Here is a 13676-nt window from a genome sequence, read left to right on the forward strand (position 1 = left end):
TATATATCATGACATGACATTGTATATATCCTGCCTTTTACATTTCCCGCCTAACTCTACCAGCAGGCTCCACCCCCATCTCTAGCTCAGCAGCATTTCCTAAGAAACGAAACTTAGCAGATGTTCGCGTGAGGTAGAGTCTGTGCTACATAAGCTGAGGAAAATGGCTGAAGCTTTTGAGAAAGATCAAGATCCATTTCGCTGTTCGGTGTGTCTGGACCCACTAAGGGATCCAGTCACTATTCCATGCGGACACAATTACTGTATGAGCTGCATTAGTGGCTGCTGGAATCAGGAAGATCAGAAAGGTGAGAACAGCTGTCCGCAGTGCAGAGAGAGATTTAGCCCAAGACCTGCTCTGAGGAGAAACACCATGTTAGCTGAGCTGATGGACAAAATTAAGACGACTGGGACCAAGGCTGCTCCTTCAGCACCCTGCTATGCTGGACCAGGAGACGTGGAGTGTGACCTCTGCTCTGAGAGAAAACTCAAGGCTGTCAAATCCTGTTTGGTGTGCCTGATCTCTCTTTGCCAAACGCACGTCGAGCCTCACTACAACATCCCTGCCTTTAAGAAGCACAAGCTGGTCCCAGCCTCCACAGATCTCCAGCAGAAGATCTGCTCTCAGCATGACAGGCTGATTGAGGTTTTTTGTTGCACAGATCAAAAGTGTATCTGCATGTTGTGCACCATGGATGAGCACAAAGGCCACGACACAGTTTCAGCTGCAGCAGAACGAAAGGAGAGAGAGGTGAGATCTCAATTGCAAGAGTCTGAAAGAATTATGGCAGTGCGAGAATTTAGGGGGTTCTATTAGCAGTATTCATAATTATGCTTTTATTAATCACCTACAACGAATTGAGTTTTCATGAGCCGTTCATATCTACATTGGAGCAGGATGACATAGGGAACACTGGCTCTAGAGAGGGCCTTCAGTGTTTTTATGTTGAAATGGCAGCTTGAATTCAATGGTGACCAGTTGGAAGACAGAAAGGGAACTCAACTTTTGTCAAGTGGAGGATCATACTTATTATTTAGCACAAGAAAAAGCAAGGGAGCGTGAATCCTTGTTAAAGAAGCGAAAATATGAAGTAATACGAAATCAGGTCAGGCGACGGCAGAAAAGGATAATTATTGGTGTGGCAGCTGAAGTTTCCTGAATTGTGCAGGACAGGTAATTTAGCCTACCAAGCTGAATGTAATTTGTTGTTTGATAGCTTTAGCTAGAACATGGCCATAGTTACCAACACAAGTAACCCTATTTTTTGTGTTGATGTTAAAAAATATTTAATTGCTACCAGGATTTTTAATTTTACATTCATGCGCCAAAACTAGAATTGAACTTAGCTTTTTGGACTCAACAGACCCGGTGATGTTACTGGGATCAGCCCACAGCTGCTGAGAATTACTGCCAATAAAAGTGTAAAGCTTAGGAGCTCATGTCAGCCAACAACAATCAAGCTTCACAAGTTTCAGTCCATGGAAGCTATAACTTTAGTTTTACAGATTAAATAGCTAAATACAATGTCTAAACATCTCTCTAAAGTAACCTCATCACTTGATATATTATGGCTACTGGCACCTGTCTGACAGGGTACATTGTCCTACACGTTTGAAAGAAAGGGGTAAGGGAGGGGAGGGGCTAGATGCCACTAAATCCTACACACTACAACTTTAAGTCATACAAGCATTAAGTAACTCAGATATACTGTAACTCAGACATAAGATCACCGATACAAAAGGACAGTCATATAAAATAATGATGGGTGGGAATAGACTACTAAGAGTTTTTTTTATACATTTTTCGTTATACAATTTTGCCTTGGATAGATATTTGGCCTACTACGTCACCTTTCACATAATACACGATAATGAAGTGCTGTCAGGTTTTAATTTGATGAATTCAAATAAATACAATAGAAACAGCTGGGGATGACAAAGGAGGAATTCCTGCAGAGAATCCAGGAGAGAGAGAAGGAGCTGCGGGAGTTAAGGGAGGCTGTGGCATCTTATAAGGTGAGTAATCATTTACACATTTACTGCCACAGTACATCAATGGGGACAGGTGACATTAGCCAGTCACACTGAGTCATCCTGTGAGGCGGCAGTAAGAGCTGCCAGTGGGCACCACTAGTTTATTCGATTCGATTCGATTATATTCTATTCTTCTGTGCAAATCAAGAGCTATCCAGTTGTAGCTATGAGTGTGCACCTTCACATGGATCTTTCTCTCCCTCTCCCTTTCTCTCTCTCTGTCTGTCTCTCTCTCCCTCTCTCTCCCTCTCCCTCTCCCTCTCCCTCTCTCTCCCTCTCCCTGGGCAGCACTCTGCAGAGGAGGTAGAGGAGCACAGTTATAGGATCTTCACTGAGCTGCTGCAGTCCATTGAGAGAAGACGCTCTGAAGTGAAAGAGCAGATCAGAGCTCAGCAGAAGACAGCAATGAGAGAAGCTGAAGACATTTTGGAGAAACTGGAGCAGGAGATCGCTGAGCTGAGGAGAGGAGATGCTCAACTAGAGGAACTCTCATGTGAGGAGGACCACGTCCATTTCATCCAGGTAGCTTCATGGATTTAACACTGCCAGAGGTTCCCCTCTTCTACCCACCATGTTATTGTTTATTGGTGATTGTTCTTTTAATTTTCTCTTTGTAGAGTTTCCAGGCCCTCCAGTCCTTTGTTTCCAAGACTTCACCTGGCATCACTCTCAGTACACAACTGCCCTTTGAGGACCTGAAGGAATCTCTCTCTGCTTTGAAAAATAAAGTGGAAGAACTCTGCAAGCAGGACATGATGAAGATATCTGGAGAGGGTAAATGAAAAGCAGAGGACATCTTGTTAGAGGGTTGTTATTTTTCTACTTAACGAATTATAACAGATGAGTCAAATGAAATTGAGACTGAAGACTGAAACAAGCTCTGTGATTGCACAGTCAAGGTCAAGGGTTACTGCCTCAGAGACCTAAAAAGACTCACACACGTCATATAATGTAACATTTTAATTTACATTAAAGGTGCCATCACCAAGAGATATGTGATCACATGTCTTGCCATGTGTTGCCTCTCCCCTTAATCTGAACAGTCATATTTCCTTCATGTCTTACTCCATTTCCTCTCAAGCAAGCATACCCACATATTTGTTTTTCTACTAATTATTTAACAGTTTTTGGTAATCATAGGGTAGTCATTTAACAGTTACGTGACTTAAATAATCTGATGCAATTCTGAACTGTTTCATTCCCTTCTCTCCTACATTCAACCTAACACCACTATCTGTCTCTATAGTGACAATGACAGAGATCATCTTGTCTCAGGAACCACAGACCAGAGAGGAGTTCTTAAAGTGTAAGTAGCAAATATCCGAAATAACCACTGCTATGGTTTGTATTGATATGTTTGTGAGCAATCAAAATGGGCCAGAGGTCTTTAAGTGTGATTATGGATAAGATGAAGAGACAGAGAGTGAGGAAAAGGGGACAGTGAAGGTGTTTTAGAGGACGTGTCCAAATTGGGACTGTGGATGTTGGATAGAGAGAGGAAACAACTTTGACCCTATCTTGAAAGTAAGCACTTTGCAGCAGTTACATGTGTGTGACGTTGGGTGTGTGTCACCTTCAGTGTGCTTTTCTTTGTACTCACACCAGATTCCTGTCAGCTGACACTGGATCCAAACACGGCACACAGATCCCTCTCACTGTCTGAGGGGAACACAAAAGTAACACATGGAGAGGAGCAGCCATATCCAGATCATCCAGACAGATTTGAATCATATGAACAGGTGTTGTGTGAACAGGGGTTTTGTGGACGCTTTTACTGGGAGGTCGAGATGAGTCCGGAAGAGAATCTGGGGGTCGATATTGCTGTCGCATACAAAGGCATAATTGGGGGAGATGACATTTTGTTTGGAGGGGAAAATGATACGTCATGGAGTTTGCGCTGTGAAACAGAGGATTGTACTTTCTACCACAATGATTATGAAACTTCTATCTCCATTACTCCCATGTCAAGAATAGGAGTGTATGTGGATCACAGGGGAGGAACTCTGTCCTTCTATAATGTCTCTGACAAAATGACCCTCCTACACAAAGAACAGACAACATTCACTAAACCACTCTATCCGGGGTTCTGGCTGAATGATGGTGCATCAGTAAAAATGTATTCAGAATAATCATTTTGTATAGTTATCAATTCAAAACAACATCACAAAAAAGAAATGGATAGAGAAATGAAAAAAGCACCTAATAGAGAAAGACCTAATAGAGACTGGGGTCACTTTTAGAGAGACCCGTCCATATATTGGCCCTCCTGAGAGATTTCGTGGATATCTGGTGGAAAAGAGATTGTGTGGGTGCTGCAACTGGGAGGCTGAGTAGAGTCATTAAAGCACCTGTGGGATTGGGACAGCTACAGCAGACAGATATCCTAGTCTTAAATCATCTGCTGCTGGTGTGTATAGATTTGAATAGTGTGACAGGTCATGATTAGTTTCCCATAATCCTACAAATGGCCTTTTTTGAAAGAGGAATGTATGGACTGCCACCACCCCCAGCTCCAGAATAGGCTGGGACTAGCAGCACAGGACCCCTGCCCATGGGCACAGTAATCAGGGAGGACACCCACTGATTTGAAATGAATATGTACAGGAAGTAGGTTTGGATAAAAGCTAAAAGATTCATTTTAACTTTACTGAATCACCAAGTGCTCTGTTTTGGTGTTGCCATGTCTTACTGCTGCCTGTGTTTCTATCGCTCAAATTACCGTAGGCAACAGTTTGAGCAGGTTTCTGTCTCTGCCTGGGAATGGCTGCGGTCCTTTTGAAAGCCTTTCCTTTAAGTAAATCAGTTATCTTTATCTGACCAATTATTGTATGAAGTTAACTTAAAATATTACGATTTGAACCTTTTTCATGTACTCAGAAATAAAATGAAAAAAAGTGCAAACACGTTTTTCTTGGTGTCCTCATGAGTTGGAATGTCATTCATGTGTGCAAAGTTGTCAGCAATATGATACTAAGTGCAAAAGCATTACATACTATGTGATGCATATATAACTTTAAATGTGATGTCTATAGAACTGTATTACCAAGCTCAGAATTTCATGTTTCTATAGACAACTAGGTGGAGGGGACACAATGACCTTGAACAGACCTGATAGGGTCCCCTGTATATTTCACTCCAGATGTTGCCTAACACTGAATGAACAGCAGGTGTCAGTGTTGGACCTAAAGAGTTCAGTCACCGCTGAAGGTGACTCTCCTGAGTTTGCTGACAGGAGCTGAGTGTTTAGTGAATGCAGATCTTATCACACGGACAGCTTTAAGGCTTAAGGCTGCAGTGGTCAACAAACGCATGTCCGTTAACAATTTCAATTCAGTCATTATATACTGTTACAAAGACGGGTACCTGTATGGGATGGAAACATTTGGCTAACTTCATTGTTTGTACATGGTACACACTGAAAAAAGTTAAGGCTGCATTAGCTAGTCTTTGCCTCATGTTCATATTATGTGCATAAGTAATACTTTTCCGCCCTTAAATCATAGAACGCCCTTTTGCAGCAAACTTAAGGTACTAAACTTGCTTTAGGATGGGCTGAGGACGAAGATTAAGTTTAAGGTTGGTTGAAACTGCAGAGGATAATTCACATCCACTTTGTCACAGTGAAAGCATAATTCACACCCGCCAAAATTCCACACTAGATTCCACTGTCACTGCAGATTTACAGTGGAGCTAGAATGCCATTGGTGCTTCATCGTCATGGCGATTGTTGCTACAAGAGCCTAAATCAAGGCCTTTGTAAACGGATGCAGCTACAACAAGAGTTTTAGAGCAGGGGTGAGCGACTTGATGGGGGAGTAGGTAGTTGTGTTGTTTCTAAGAGCAAAGACACTGCGCTCATGAATCCAGTCACCGTGGGTGTGGGGTAGCACATGAGAGTCTCTGTGTGGCTTAGGTTGCGACTTCAGCGACTTTTCCAAGTGTCCAGAGGACTGGGTCATGAGAAATGAAACTCTCCTTCACTAGGTGGACACAATTACAGGCCACTACACGCTTAAAGAGAGGAACATACAAATTCCATCACACATGCACTGACACATGTACTCTCATGCATGCATGGGAGAGAGGTCAGTCCCATGATAATTTGACTCACAAGTATGGCCTGTCTAGCTCTGTTATTTTTAAAAACATGTCAGGTATGTCACACACATACTACATACACAAAATACACCCTTGAAGCATTATGCTCGTTTAAGAAATTAGTCATCTTAAACAAAATCCGAATTGACCACATTCCATCACAATGTATCCTCCACATTCTGCTGAGCATGTTGTGCCAGGACCATTGTATATAGGCCACACAGGTTCACCATCCTGCATCTTCCATGCTTAAAGCAGCAAAGCTAGCAAGCTAACTACCTAAAAGGCATGCAAAAACCTTGCAAACACCAGTTGGCACTGATATAAGCTTGCCAACAAACTAACTGTTGTCTTTTGACTTGCAATATCATGCTGTGAAAGCTTTTCTTCCGTTTTTGCAGGGTGTTCAAGCCTGGAACATAAAACTACATAGTGCATATCCTGAATGGCTAGTGGGAAAGAGACAAAAGTTCATCTGTCAATTACATTACAAATTTGAGATGGTACCAAAACTAATTGCCTTTAAAACCACTCCTCAAAACTTGTCAAATTGTTGCATAGTGTTGCTTTAAGTTACCAGAAGTGGATTTGTCATTCAAACATAATGCACATTCATTTTGATCAATTTGTGATAAGCAACATACTGTATTTTTAACAGTATACAGAATGAATATTACTGGGTGAAATGTTCATGCTGTCCAAAAGAAGGAGAAGCCCATCTCTAAAAATAATCTCTGTGAGTGGGAGCTACTCTGATACCTAATGAAGACGTCCAATGTTAGAGGAGTTCTCACGATGAAATATGCATAATGGCAACCTCCCCAGGGAACGTGAGAAGCTGCTAAAGTCCTAAATATGGAGAAAGGGGGCCAGCCATCTGTCGGTGGTGCCGCTTGCCAGCATGAGTTTACAGCTCAGAGGCAATGTTTATACAACGCTCCTCACAGAGTTGCCCAAAAAACAGCCGTAAGGGGGATCCGTAAGGTGTTCTGAGGGGATGGTGCAGACTGATACTGATGTATTGATGATGCATATTGACAGCAGGATCAACCAATAGCCATTGGAGTTAGTCGATAAATGCCTGCTATTGCATCTGGAGCTTTCAATGCTTGCAGAAATATTTAACTAATTATTGTTGTATAACACCAGGCAGACTCAGTGCTATCTATACACAGAACAAACTGATGCCTAGAGCCTTTGCTACTGAAGATCCGTCCTGAATGGGGGTCTCTTAATAGCCAACAGTTCAGACGCTGATGGAAAGGAAGTGATTGATGTTAGAAAAACTCCAGCAAATGTTTCTATGAAAACATAAAATGATAAGAATGTCCAGATTAAACAAAAGACTTAAAAGTGAACCCTTCTGCTGTTGTTTATTTGTGTCTCTTTCTACTTATATAAGACGTATGAAACAGGACCATGTGGTGACAGCAACTCCTCAGTCATCACACTGACATCTCATGGACACTGATGTTGTTTGATGGTGATATGACTATTGAGTAAATGTTAAAAGAAGACCACCTAGTGCACACTAATGTCTGCCCGAGAGACTCCTTGTGCCATTTCTGTGTGCCGTTTCTGGCTTGTGTGAGCAAAATCTGCTTAAAGAGGTCACGTTCACACCCCTTGAGAAGACGAGGCAACTCAGTCAGCTGACACTACATTCGCACAGCGCACACGCTTTAAAACTGTTCCTGGGTCAGTTCTGTGTGCAGTAAAGTCATCACCTGGGCCCTCCAGACTCCTCAACAGACGTCAGCCTAGCCTTCGGATGGCCTTATTAAGCTTCCTTACAGAGGTAGAGAACAATGCACTTTTTCATCACACATGGTCTCTTTCTTGCGCTCTCTCTATCTCTCCCATCCCACCCACCCCTCTTACTCTCTCTTTATCTCTCTACTTTTTCAGTCTCTTTGATTGGGAGATATTTTTATAAATCTAGGTCCTGGGGCCACCTGGGGAAATGGTTCCATATTCAGGGCATAAAAAATTCTCAGGCCGATCTGAAGGACGCCAGCAAATGCCTGGTGCTTCTTCCTAGATCCACCGGCAGCGGGGAAAAGCTCCAGCCAACACCAGGAAAACCTCAGGGATAACCCCCAGGTACCCCTCATAACTGGCTGCAAAGCAAGAGTGAATCACAAGTTTGGAGATTTCGTATGACACTGGAGTCCAGTGTCACCTTCACAAACCAATCCTAGACCAGAGCCTGTACCACAGCTAGGTGAGTTGGAACTCTGATTCAGACATTTTTCACTATATATCATATCATATCATATGTGTGTATCTGGTGGGTGTCAGTTCACCTATTTATAAAAACCTAATGCATACGTTTGAACCGGGCTCTCCTGGCATTGAGAAAGTATGTGCTGGTAAGAACAGAGTGGGTGGCTGTTTTTTTTTTGTTTGTTTGTGGGTGGGGAGACGTTTACTTTGTCAACCAGTATCTTTCCCCGATGGATCCTTCAGACTGAAGATGCACATGCTATTTGTCCCACCCACCAAGGCCTCTGTTTACCCAAGATGCCGCCGTATATGCGGGGGTTTGCGTTTTAAGGGACAATGCTCGCCTCACATTGCTGATTGAGACACTGTTAAGGGGATTAGAAAATGTAATCCACTCTCAATATGTGCCGCCTATAAAATACCATCTGCCAGCTCCTCGCACTCCGCGATATCTTGCAAACAGTTAGTCACCCACCAAAGGCGAGTAGACGAGGTCTTTGAAACTTTAAACTTCAATGCATGCACTTTCCAACACAAGCTAGGACACAACAACTGGAGGGGGCCGCGTCACTCTACGTAAAGGCAGTAAATGTACAGCACCTGCCATATGGGGTATGTTAGTTAATTACTGTATACCATTTTTACATCTCATCAGGATATACAACAGCTTTAAAATATGCCAGTCGGTAGTAGGGTGGAAGCCACGCTATCCTGCTGCCTTTCTGATTATGAACCGCAGATCACTAACCCAGATCCCTGCCCCATGGATTGTTTAATTAAGGAGATTAGATGATATAGCCAACTCATGGACAATTCTTAGGTAACAGTATCCTGTAACTCGCTGCGTATGCTAATCTGTTTGTATTCGACCATGTGCGTACTTGAAAGAAACGTTTTAATGGACCATTTTAAATGTTTTAAGACAAGAGAGAGACATGCAGAGATAACACCGCAGCGTGTGCAATTCCGAACCTGACAAGTCGTGCTCGGTTGCCAGGTTCTTTTACAGCTGCATCCTTGTAAGTGCAGAGAGGCCCTGAGCTGATGACCTACTTGTTTGTGTTGAGGATGAAAGGGAAGGATATGACACTCTTGGTCCTCACTAAAGCATAGGAGAGAGGAGCAAATGCAACTTTGTGTATGAGTTTTGTGCTTTCGAGATATCGTTAACTTTGGTGCCGTAACAGGAATGATCTGGGGGGCTACAGTTTGATAAGGGCTCACAACTCAATTTTACAGGGAAATTAATCACGCCGTGAGGATAGCCATTTGTCCAACATTGAATTAGGGGGATCCCGTTTGTCTGCTCGTCTCAGCTAGTTAGTGGAGAGGGAAGGTCTCTAAAGAAAAAGCGTTTTTGTTTTTCCTCTTTTAACCCCGGGTAGCTAGTAGCCTATATTCACATCTTTCTCGAATCTGGGCAACTCATTGTGGCCCGAACGATTTTGTTTACTCAGACCGTAACAGCTGAGGAGATACTTTGCTAACCAGTGGCCAGAGTCATTTCTACACTAATTTACTTGCCAGGAGGATATCTGGCAGTGGGGGGCTGGAGTGAGCGAAGTGAAGCCTCACTTTCTTTTCCCACGAGTTTACAAGAACTTCCCTATTAATGCCAGTTCAACCCTTGCCTTTTGCGCGCTCCCTTGTCAGCGAGACGTGCCTGGTACAGAGACCAGAGCGCGCAGCAGGCGCAAAGGTCTGTAACTGTATGGAGAGGGAGTAGGGAAACAGATGTCGAGTGGATAGCAGCGGTAAAGGAGTGACAACTTTGGGTGTGCTGTATGGATCGAGGTAGACTGTTTACCCGGGCTCCAAAGTGTTTTAGAGCATAAAGTAAAAGGTAAGCAAACATATGTTACTTTGCCCATAAAAACTGTAACATACGCATAGTTCACACATATTACAACTGGTAACGTTAACAACTGAACACGCCGCTTCGTGTCGCACAGTATCTCACATTAAGGAAATTGTCATGTGTCGTTTCGATGTTTAAATGTAGCTACACCGGCACTCATTTAAACGTTCGCTATACTCTTATTTGGTGTCATAATATCTCCTCTCCGTTTATTGTAGTCTGTTTTATCTTTAGGTTATGACATTGACCAATCATAACACTCCTTCCGAAGTTTGAGTGAGGACGGCGCATGGAAAGCAATCCACTATTCCTAATCAGCTCCGCGGCTTCTTGAGATAAAACTTTAATCACTTTTTTTCATCAACACGACATTATTATTTTATTCAAATACTATCCCTGTGAAAATGATCAAGGGTGACGGCAAAGGCGAGCGATCGCTGAGGAGCGCCTCCCCACACAGAAACGCGTACAAGACGGATTTTCACACCATCAAGTGCTCCTTTGATGGAGCCAAATCCCAAGCCAACGGGGCCAGCGACCCCCGTACTGATTCGAGGGGCAGGCCGACAGGCACCCGAGGAAGCAAGATTAAAAACAACATTTTTCTTCAGATGGACGGCCAGCACGACGCCGGTGCAGCTCTGACTAAAACCGATCTGCCCAGGCACCTGTGCCACGCAAGAAGACCTCTCAGTAGCAGCTCTTATAAGGGTAGCGTGAGCAGCATCACTAGTCAAGAATCTGCCGCCTCAGATAAAGTCTCTTTGAGCGAGGAGGCGGACGTTGACAAAGCAACACTGGCAGATAAGTTCTCTGTCACCCGCAAGCTTTTTGAGGCAGGTCGGAAGGAACAAAGACCTACAGACAGACCTGCCATCCCGGCAAAAGTCATCACCCGTTTGTCTGTGGACAGTACTACATCCGAGGAGGGGAGGACAGTGCGGAGACTAACAAGCTCCAATGAGAAAACATCAACCGCTAGAGCCTGGGAGGATGAAGGGACGAGGAGAGAGGAGAAGGAGAGAGAGAGAGAGAAAGAGAAAGGGAAGAGTGAAAGTGACACACCCACCCACACCCACCCACCCAAGTCCAGCGGGGCTACAAATGCTGGACCCATGTCAAGGCGACTGGAGAGCTTCATGTTGGACAGTGACAGCGATGACTCCAACCACAAGGCTGACATCTCTGCAGATGAGAGCCAATCAAGACTATCGCCTACGTCTAACGGCCACCACCAGCCGTCCTCCGTCAGCTATTCAATGAAAGCCAGACCTCTGGGTGCTGACTCACCCAGCACTCCAAATCTCTCTCAGCATCCCCCAGCATTGAATGGGAACAGCAATACAGCGTCTTACATCCATGACTCTGAAGCAAAGCCCCCCGACAACCATAAGAGTTTTCAGTCGACTTCTTCCACCAAACCAACCAGTTTGGTGGTGAGCCACACAGCAGAGTCACATGCTGCAGATCTGTCAAATGTGGTTAGACATGAGGGGCCGGGGACGGTGACCTGCCAAGCTGGGGCACTGAAAGACATGGTGGCCCCTGCAGACATGCCAGTGGGGGGTACGGTCAGAGCAGAGCTGGTGGTGCTCCAGAACGAGTCATCAGAGAGCGAGGGGAATGAGGAAGAGCACCTGGAGGATGAGGTGTTTGAGGAGGCAGGGCGGCACGAGGCCCCTCGCAATCACCTGTCAGAACAGGATGCGCGTGACGGCAAAGGCATCCAATTGGAAGAGCAGGTGAGGGACTCAGGAAGTGGCCCCGGGCCAGGTGAAAAGGATAAGAGGGAGGAGACTGAGAATCTCCAAGAGAGCATTGTGGAGGATTACAGGAGTGCCCAGAAGGGAAAAATGCAAAAAGAGGAGGAGGAGGAAGACGACGAAGAGAAGGAGAAAAGGAAAGTAGGGGATCTGTACCAGAAGAAAGAAGTAGACAGAGGAGAACAGGATGGTGAGATCATGAAAGAGGACGTACAGAGACAAGAGGACATGGAAGAGAGGAGGGGGGAGGACACCGTGGGGGAGTCCGTTTTGGATGGATGTGGTGAGGGACAGGAGGACAGGACGGGCGAGGACGAGGAAGACGATGTCACGGCCGAGGAAGAGCGACACGGGGAGGAATGCAAGGTGAACGGGGGCGCAGAGATCTGCGGGATCGAGAACGCCGCCTTCGTGGATGACCGGGACAGGGATCTGGAGAGCCACGGGGAGGAAGATGAGGAGGGGGATGCCGATGATGGTGGCCAGGTGCCAGAGTTGTACGAGGAGCTGCCAGCACTCTCAGATGAGGAGGACCCATCTCCACAGAGGAAGATCAAGTTCTCCACTGCACCAATAAAGGTAATGTTAATTTAATTTGCATGAGGCTGTGGGCCACGCTGCATTTCATAGACAGGGCTAATGAAATAGGCACCCCTAATTAGACGCCCTTCATCAGTGTGCAGATTATTTTCTTTCCAGAGTGGATAGCAGGCCGCTTTACTGGCCACATATCCCTCGTTAGCGACAGTTTGTTTATGAGAGGCATTAGGCATTTTCTTGAGACAAGATCTCACATGCTTGCGAAGGTATTTGCCCCCTGCACATCTGTGATGCAACAGCAAGTCATGACTATGTTCACTTTCGTGTGTGTGTGCTTGCCTGAGCTTGCTTTCTACAGAAGTGCAATTTTCCCGTTTTTAACAGTCTGACAGTCTGTCAGAGTTCTTTAAGGTGAAAAAAAACTCAGCCCCTAGGCTAAATAATTTTGCCTCACACACGTTCCTCTCACACAGTGTGGGCAGGTTATTTGAACTGGTACAACAATTACCTGCACACAGCAAAAGTGGCTTACCTTGGCCTTTAGCAAACTGCACTATAATGTCCTCCTGCCTTCTTATGTATGTTTTGCTGTGAACTTCTTTTAAGATACCTCACACACCTGCACGAGCCAGGCTTCTACCAAAGTGTCTAGATCATTCTATTAGCAAGAAACATGGCTTATGTAGTTTCTCTCAGTGTCAGTGTAAGAAATGTTCACTCACATCATGAGTTACTTGTTACAGCAATGCCAACACTGATGTCTGTGTGAGTTGTGTGCGATGTCTGGATGTATTTGTACGGTTGCGCGTTGATAGGAACGGCATAGACACAGCAGGTCCACATCCAGCTCAGGGGAGGCCCATGGGACAGTTTAGTGTTACACCTGCAGATACACACTCTCTTTTATCTCACACACACACAAACTCATTCTCTCTCTCTCTCTCTCACACACACACACACACACACACACACACACAGGCAGCCATGCTCACTTGCTCACACTCCTTTTCCTAGTCTATTTCTCTCCCTCTTTCTCTTACACACACACACAAACACACACAACTTCCTGGGCCTAGGATTGGATGGCATCAAACAGGAAGTGCATTGTCCTGTTGGTCACATGACTTGCTCCAAGACCCCCAGAAAGCAGGGCATGT

General features: G+C 44.8%; 2 protein-coding genes across 2 annotated transcripts in view; both read left to right on the top strand.

Moving 5' to 3' along the window:
- Positions 1-136: 136 nt before the first annotated feature.
- Positions 137-4163, top strand: LOC308363215 (tripartite motif-containing protein 16-like; the record flags this gene model as incomplete). Its single annotated transcript, XM_080836011.1, has 6 exons — positions 137-751; positions 1921-2016; positions 2323-2556; positions 2652-2808; positions 3281-3340; positions 3640-4163. The coding sequence occupies exons 1-6, from the start codon at positions 164-166 to the stop codon at positions 4161-4163; spliced, it is 1659 nt and encodes a 552-aa protein (XP_080692137.1). The 5' UTR covers positions 137-163.
- Positions 4164-10620: 6457 nt separating this feature from the next.
- ppp1r9alb (protein phosphatase 1 regulatory subunit 9A-like B) overlaps positions 10621-13676 on the top strand; it is a gene marked incomplete at both ends in the record, with an annotated part of 25488 nt that continues 22432 nt past the window's right edge. The window contains one exon of the mRNA XM_080834167.1: positions 10621-12558. Within this exon, the coding sequence (XP_080690293.1) occupies positions 10621-12558 (1938 nt within the window). The remainder of the gene's footprint in view (positions 12559-13676) is intronic.

This window comes from Sprattus sprattus, assembly GCF_963457725.1.
Source record: "Sprattus sprattus genome assembly, chromosome: 3".
Taxonomy (NCBI): Eukaryota; Metazoa; Chordata; class Actinopteri; order Clupeiformes; family Clupeidae; genus Sprattus; species Sprattus sprattus.